The sequence below is a fragment of the Octodon degus genome, unplaced genomic scaffold (genome assembly GCF_000260255.1).
Source record: "Octodon degus isolate 3935 unplaced genomic scaffold, OctDeg1.0 scaffold00145, whole genome shotgun sequence".
NCBI classification, from domain to species: Eukaryota; Metazoa; Chordata; class Mammalia; order Rodentia; family Octodontidae; genus Octodon; species Octodon degus.
The window spans coordinates 7,603,549-7,611,299 of record NW_004524721.1 but is presented as its reverse complement, the minus strand read 5'-3'; the positions used below and the strand labels follow the sequence as shown (position 1 = coordinate 7,611,299).

At 41.6% G+C, this 7,751-nt stretch overlaps 1 protein-coding gene across 1 annotated transcript in view; it reads right to left on the bottom strand.

The window, feature by feature from the left end:
• The window catches only part of CUNH10orf67 (chromosome unknown C10orf67 homolog), a 137,356-nt gene that overhangs the window by 26,653 nt on the left and 102,952 nt on the right, over positions 1-7,751 (bottom strand). The window contains exons 8-11 of the mRNA XM_023701982.1: positions 2,787-2,933; positions 2,176-2,235; positions 1,434-1,513; positions 1,294-1,359 (exon numbers count right to left, since the gene is read on the bottom strand). Coding sequence (XP_023557750.1) covers positions 1,294-1,359; positions 1,434-1,513; positions 2,176-2,235; positions 2,787-2,933 — 353 coding nt within the window. The remainder of the gene's footprint in view (positions 1-1,293; positions 1,360-1,433; positions 1,514-2,175; positions 2,236-2,786; positions 2,934-7,751) is intronic.

Below are 7,751 nucleotides of genomic sequence, written 5' to 3'. Positions count from 1 at the left end.
GGTTGAGATTTTAAAGTCCTCTATATCTCTTTGACTCTGCTTCATGTGATCTATTTCTTTCCTGTATTGCTCATTCAAGGAATCCAGCATTTTTCTAATCTGCTCTATTTTTTTTTTATCAATGTCTTCTTTAGAAGCAGTTATTAATTCTTTTACTGCAGTGTTTTTTTCAGGTTGGGTTTTCCCCTATATTTCTGTGGTTGATTCTTTATTTTAGATGCTATGAGTTCAGCAAATTCTTTTCTTATTTCAGAAAATTCCCTTCTGAGTTCCTCTATGACTTTCTGCTGTTGCTTATTTGCTATGGATGCTATTAATTCATACATTTGAGCTGAGCTAGTGTCCTCTGCACTTGTTCTGGGTGGGCATTGGATTTCCTCCATATGTTTCTGCATTTGAGTCTTACTGCAGATTTTATTAATTCAGGGATTTTTTTTTAAATTTCATTCTGAGTTCCTCTATACCTTTCTGCAGCTGTTTCTTTATTTCAGAAGCTGGTAATTCATTGCTTTCAGCTGTGTGACTCCCACTTTGTTCTGTGTTAGTGTCCTCTGTGCTTGTTATGCTGGGATTGGGTTCTGAGATTGCATTTTGCTCCTTCTTGTTGTCATTTTGTGTAGCACTGTCTTCTCACCTTTTTTGTAGATCTTTTGTTGTGGTTATAACCTTAGCACCTACTCAAGTCAGGTGCTGATCTACAACGTTTGGATTTATGCAGTTGTGCCTGGCTTGGGTTGGGTGCTGTGCTAAGCTCCTTCTTGCTACTATCCTTTGGTGTGAACCTGTTGTGCCCCTCTGGCATGATGTTCTCCTGCACTAGCTGGGTGGTTCTGTCCCCTATACTCTCTGCAGGAATTGCAACTGCAGGGTTTCACTCCAGGCCTATATGCCAGGCCTGAGCTGAGTCTGGAGGGGACAAGGTGGGGTAGGGTGGAGAGGCAGCTCTCCCACACACTCACCGGGCCTGGGCTAGTACTGGATCTGGGTGTTCCCAGAAGGCGGCAGAAATTCCTACTCAGCAGGCGAGGTGGGGGAGGTGCTGCAGAGTGGTGGGGGGGTGCCCCAAGGGGTTGGAAGAGGGTCTCACCCACTCTGTGCCTGGGCTGGGATGGCAGGTCCCACAGGCTCAAGGTAGCCGGAAGCTCTCCCACTTCATCAGCATTTATTGTTTTTTTATTCTTTTTAAAATCAAAATGTATGGGAAAATTAATGCTGATTAATATGTAAAGAAAGAGATCTTAACTTCCTTTAAATATGAGTATGACGTTTTTCTTATGTACCATTACATCATACCTGCTCCTGAGAATAGTGAATTTCTTCTCCCAGTTTTTGCTTATTCGTTCTGATTCTTTTCTAAATCTGTAATAAATTTACATAGAGTTAAATATTGTATGGGCTATAAATAGAGAACCATGAACCTTTACTGCCAGTACCTTTCAAACTTCTGTTTCACTTTCTCCAACTCTATTTTCAGTAGTTCTATTTGTTCTTTCAGGGCTTCTTTTTCTTCATCCTTTCAACAAAACACATTACAAAGTGCATCACATGGGCAGTGAGCGGTCTCCCTCCCTAAATTTGAAAAAGCCACTCCTGTCACACAGGATGCATGTTCTAGCCACTATCAGAGGTATTCTGAGAAAGCCTCTAGTTTGGTTGACTTGCAAATTCCTATAAATCAGAGGAATTCAGATCCCTAGGCCTCCAGCTCCTGGGAGAGACTAAAGCCCCTCTAGGACATACTGCAAAGCAGTAATCTTCTTTCTCCTAGTCCTCCAGGGAATCCTCTGTCTTTTCTTCAGAGGCGGCATTTGCCCCTACTTACTCCCTTCCCCATTTCTAGCAAAACACTTTTCAGAAAAAGATCTGGGTAATTTAATCACACTGGAGCTTTTTTCTCAGTACTGTGACATTTTCTCAATAGTACTGACATTTTGCAGGAGGACAAAAATTCTAGCAAATAGGATGTGTCTCCAGCAGCGGAACTGCAGGTATGCATGCAGGGGAGAGTTTGGGGAGGCCATGATGAAGAAGCACCACACAATCGTGCTAAAGGCGATTGTATCCTCTCCCTCTTCATAACTGATTCCAAAGTCCTTGCTACTTCCTAAGGAGAGTCAGAATCCATACAAATAAGAACCAGTCTAGCAGTAATGGTCATAGTAGCTGTTCACATACCTGAGGCAATGATGCTTCTGTCTTCCTTTCTTCATGTACAGCAGGTGCTTTAAGTTTAAGCTGATTAGACAATAAAATGAGGTAAATGCAACACTTCAAAATAATGCATAAAGTTGTGATTTTTCTGTAATTCTCAGAAAAGAGAATTTTTTTACTGGCTTATATAAACAATAAACACACCAAGTAACCAATGAAACAGGCAGTTATTATCCAATGAAGCCACAAGCTTAAAAGCCTTATTTCAAAATGACGATCACACTGAATTTTCATGATCATGGTATCTCCCCTGCCAGGTAAGTGTGCACAATGAATTTTCAATGCTGTATCTGTCCAGTACAGGGGATGACAGATTACGTGGAAATGATAAAATATACTGGATCTAAAAATCATGGTTCTGGGCTGCAGCTGTAGCTCAGTGGTAGGGTGCTTGCCTACTGTGTGAGCACATAGATTTGATCCCCAGGAGTATATTTACTCTGGTGTACCTTATTCTGCAGTACTGCAGTACTTATTGCTTACCATGCAAGAGATCTTGGGTTTGGTATCATACAAGAAAAAAATCTTGGTTATAGATTTCTATATTTCTATACAATAGAAATGTTGCTACTTACCACTTCTATCTTCTTCTTCAAAGTTGTTCCTTCATCCAAAAGCTTTTCCTTCATCTTTTTTTGGTCAATCTTGGTGGGCTTGTCTTTCTCAGTGGAGGAGGTCTCAAGCCTAGTCTTGGAGCTGACGTGAGAGAGAACTGAACTGTCCTGAAACATAAGGGGAGAGACTGAGAACTCGTGGCCCAATCAGAAGTGAGAATAAAGATGGGGAATGACCAGGGCAAAGCCCCGAGGCAGGAAGCACTCCTGTCTGCTGGGCTGTTGGTGACCAACGCCCAGGCTGGTGTTCCAATGCTCAACTTGGAGTGGCACCTTGGTGATGTATACTTTGCTTTCTTTCCCCAGTAGTGGGGATTGATCTCGGGACCTTGTGCATGCCAGGCAGGCACTCATGCTACCGAGCTATGTCCCCAGCCCTGATGTAAACTTTGCCTCTTGTTTACCTTCCTCAGTCCCCTCAGACTTACACAGCAAAGGTGTAGTAGGTTCAGGAGGTGTTCACTTTCATAGAAAGTGCAGACACAGATTGAATTTGGTACCTGATTAAAGGAAGTGCAAATTGGGACAGTAAACAGAACTCACGAGACTTGGAACCTGAGCTAACTCAGCGGTGAGAGGAGCCCAGACCCAGCAGGGGCCACAAGAAAGTCCCCACAGAAGTCATATGACATACGTGAGGGTACCACAAAGTGTTGAATGTGCCTTGGAACCCACGTTCCATATATCTGAAGGAGTATAATGAAGCAGGGAGAAAGAATCCAGCTCACACAAGCAACCCCATGTGCAAACAACACAAACTATAATAACCACATAAGCTACACTTTATTTAGTGCCCATCTGGCACCAGGCCCTGGATATCATCTCACCTCTACAGACAGACCTGTTTATTTCTCTACGTCACTTTGGATTTTCCATGATTGAAGATGCACACACTCATGTGCTTCAAATAGTATACATGAGCATACAACTCTCCCCTCCTAGGACTTAAGCTTTCTTTTTTCTTTTATTTTGTGGTTCTGGGGATGCAACTCAGGGCCTTGTTATGAGAAGCATGCACTTTACCACTGAACTATACCCCCAGCACTCCTTCCTGATTTTTTAGGCTATTATTATTATAAATAGTAGCCTTTATTATAAATTTGGACTCTCCTATAATGAAGATTAGGAACTTGGGACATTCATCTTACATTTCCCTTCTTCCTCTCTACCTCCCTCTCTTTCCTCCATCCCTCCTTTCTTCTTCCTTTTCCCCTCCTGTCTCTCTCCTAGTGCTGGGTATCATACACTGAGCCTAGAATATGCTTATCAAGAGTTTTACCACTGAGTGACACTCCCAGCCTGTTTCATTAATTCTAAGACAATAGCCTCTGCCCCACTCAACATGTTCATATCTTTCAAACCGAGACGTTTTACAATTAGTGTGGATGTCATGTTTTAATTGGCAGTTTATTTTTTTTGCTAGTGCTATATAAAGCAATAGTGGAACTTACAGACAGTGATATCTGCGATTTGATACAACATAGTAACTACTTTTCTTTTCTTTCTTTCTTTTTTTTTTTTTTGTGGTACTGGGGATTGAACTCAGGACCCTGCACTTGTCAGGCAAGTGCTTATTCTACTGAACCATCTCCCTGGCCCCTGCTTTTCTTTTTAAAAGCATGATAGCACTTGCTGAGTCTTTCAGTCTGAATATTAATATTTGGGGGTTTATGTTCCCTTGACTTTTTAAAAATGTATTTGGTGCTGGGTCTACAGGGTCCCACTACACAGATCAGACTCAGTGATCTTCCTGTGTTCAGGCTCCCAAGTGCTGGGATTGCAGGCGTTCACCACCATGCCCAGTCTCAATGGTTTTAGCATGCCCTCTCACTGCTGAGTTAACAGGAGTGGGGCCAGCATGGCACGTCATGCCAGGGATCAAACCCTGGTCACTGTGTCTGCCTAAGCAGGCACTTTAATCCACTGAGCTATCTGGCTGGCCCTATGACTTTTAGAAATTTTTAAAAATTTCTTTCATTGGGCTGGCCAAATAGCTCAGCAGATTAAAGTGCCTGCAAGCAGGCACAGGGGCTGGGGATTCGATCCCTGGGCCTGCCCTGCCAGCCCCACCCCCGGGGCGTGCTGAGATGGCAATTGAGCCTGGGTGCTGTGATGTGCACCTGTAATCCCAGCTCTTGGGAGGCTGTAAACAGGCGGATCACTACAAGTCTGATCTAGTAGTGAGACCCTGAACACCCTGTAGACACGTTCCTAAAAAATAAAATCTTTTATTATTATCTCACTTCTGTTTTACTTTCATAATATTTCTATTGGGATGGTGTTGGAATGCTTGGATCTATGCATCATGTTTTTACTTTTGTATGCCATTTTGCATTGTGGACAAGAATTTATCATCTAGATTATTAATTAGCTCAGAACCCATGTCAATTTTATTATGTAATCTGTCTGTTGTCTTTTTAAAAATATTTTTGTTACTTCCAAGAAGTTATTCATTTTCTCAGATTATTCCTTTTTCATTGTTTGCTCTTGGTTAGCAAATAAAATATTTTCTTGAATTCCTGCTAAAGCGCATTTTTATTTATTTAATTTTTTTTCATTCATTTATTTATTTGGTGTAGGATCTCACTACACAGCTCAGACTTGTAGTGATACGCCTGTCTCAGCCTCCCCTGGGCTGGGATTACAGATGTGCACCTCCGCTCCCAGTTTCTGAGCCCACAAGGCACATGGTACAGGGGATTGAGCCTCATATTTTTAATGAGAAAAAAATGGCAAATTAAGATGGGAACACTTCAAAGCTGGGCAGAATGCTGCACATCCATAATCCCAGTGCTCTGGGAGGCTGAGGCAAAAGGATTGCAAGTTCAAGCCTAACCTAGACAACTGAGCAATTTACTAAGACCCTATCTTAAAATAAATAAATAAAAAGGGTTGGAGATATGCTCAATGAGAAGGCCGTGGGTAAAACATTTTTTAAAAAAATTATTTATTTATTTGATACAGGGTCTCATTATGCCGTGATCCTCCTGTCTCAGCCTCCTATGCACTGTGATTGCATGTAGTGCTGGGGACTGGGGGATTGAATTTAGGTCCTTATGCTTGCCAGGCAGGCACTGAGACCACAGAATTATCTCCCCAACCCCAAGGCCATGGGTTAAATCTCCAGTATCATACCACACATACACACACACACACACACACACACACACACACGCTTTTGAGTTTGAAGTGTGGCCTACTTATTGACAGCTGGGACAAGCATATGTTAACTTTGTTGATACTAAAAATATAATTCAAGACTTATTAGTGTATTAGGTAAAGACAAAGATTTGGGGTAAGATCTATAGTTTTGATCTTTCCCTGGCTGATCAGAGGCTTCTTAGGACTGACTTAAGTCTGAACCCAGCTGTAATCATTGCTCTTAACTTAGTTTTCTAAGTCAAACTCTTACTCTATCAGTATCCATAATCTCAGAAAGTCCTCTGGTGGTCTCACAACTACCCAAATAATGACTCCTTTAGTGTGTAAGTACCTCAAACTTCATAGAAGACAGTATCTCCCACTATTAGCAGCTAGTGTGATTCGGACTTCCAAGGCCCATGTGATAAGAGGCTGGCCAAAAGAAAGCCCATGGCACAATCATTAGCCAGCTTTTAAAAAATGCAATGCAAAGATTTTGTTATTATCCCCTTTCCTTGTCCTGAAAACACTGGGGGTCATCAAAGTGACATGAGGCTGTTGGGATCCACTTCTTCACTTGTCCTCAGAAGCCACAGCCCACTATAACCACCATTACCCAGGGAACAGAGTGAGTTGGCTGTCATTTATTTTCAACAGCACAGTAGGCAGTTCAGTCTTGGTGGTGCACGCCTGTGATCCCAGCACTTGGGAAACTGAGGTAGGAGGACTGTCATGAGTGTGAGGCCAGATTGGGCTTAGGCCCACCTGAATTACTTGGCAAGACTCTGTCTTAAAAAAAAATAAAACCCAGTATAGTAGACCATAGAAATTACTGGAGTAAGAGCTCCAAGCTTTACGAGGCATTTTTTCAGTATGCTAAAGGGGAAAAAATTAATTCAAAATGAAAAATCAATCCTCAGAATAGCAACAAAATGATAAAATTTATCACTTTGAAATAAAATGCAGAAAGACATTTGTACCTTGTTTTAGTATATAGAAAGTCACAAGAGTAACTGGAAATTTATTTTTAAAAACTCTGTATTTAAAATCACATATGGTAAAAATTAGTTTTAATTTTGAGGCTCCTGGTTTGTACATAATGATCAACTGTGTAATGACTAGAGATAAGACCGTGCTAAAGCGTATCTCCTGTAAGCAAATAATTATTCAGCCTCTCCAAAAGACAATGCTAGTACAGTGGTGAAGATAGCCCCTCTTTTCATTAACAAGAAAAAATAAAAAAATACCATATGAATGTTTGCTCTTTGGTGTAAGCTGAACTTCCCGCTTTGCTAGAGGGTGGCACACTGAATCCTGGCTCTGTCCACATGGAGCTAGCATTTTGTTTTGCCAGCTGCGGACATTCCTCCCTCTCTGGAATATGCATGCTGGTCTTTATGAGTCACTTCACTGACAGGTGCAAACCCCGGGCTGCTACACAATAGGTGGGGGTGAGAGCGAATGGTCATCTTAATGAGAAAATGGCTAACCTCCAGAAGAGGAAAGGTAAATTAGATAATGGTAAAGATAATATCAAATTATGATTATAGTTTGCTACAATTATTCTCACTTTCCTTTGAATTTACATAGATTCACGACTAGAAATCATTAGAAATAGGACTCATTTATAATAGAAGCCATGCTTCTTAATTTCATTAGCACCTATGCTAGTTTTAAAAATATAATTAAGGGCCAGCCACATAGCTCAGTGGATTAAAGCACCTGCAAGCAGGCCCAGGGGCCTGGGGTTCGATCCCCAGGCCTGCTGTGTTGGCTCCACCCCTT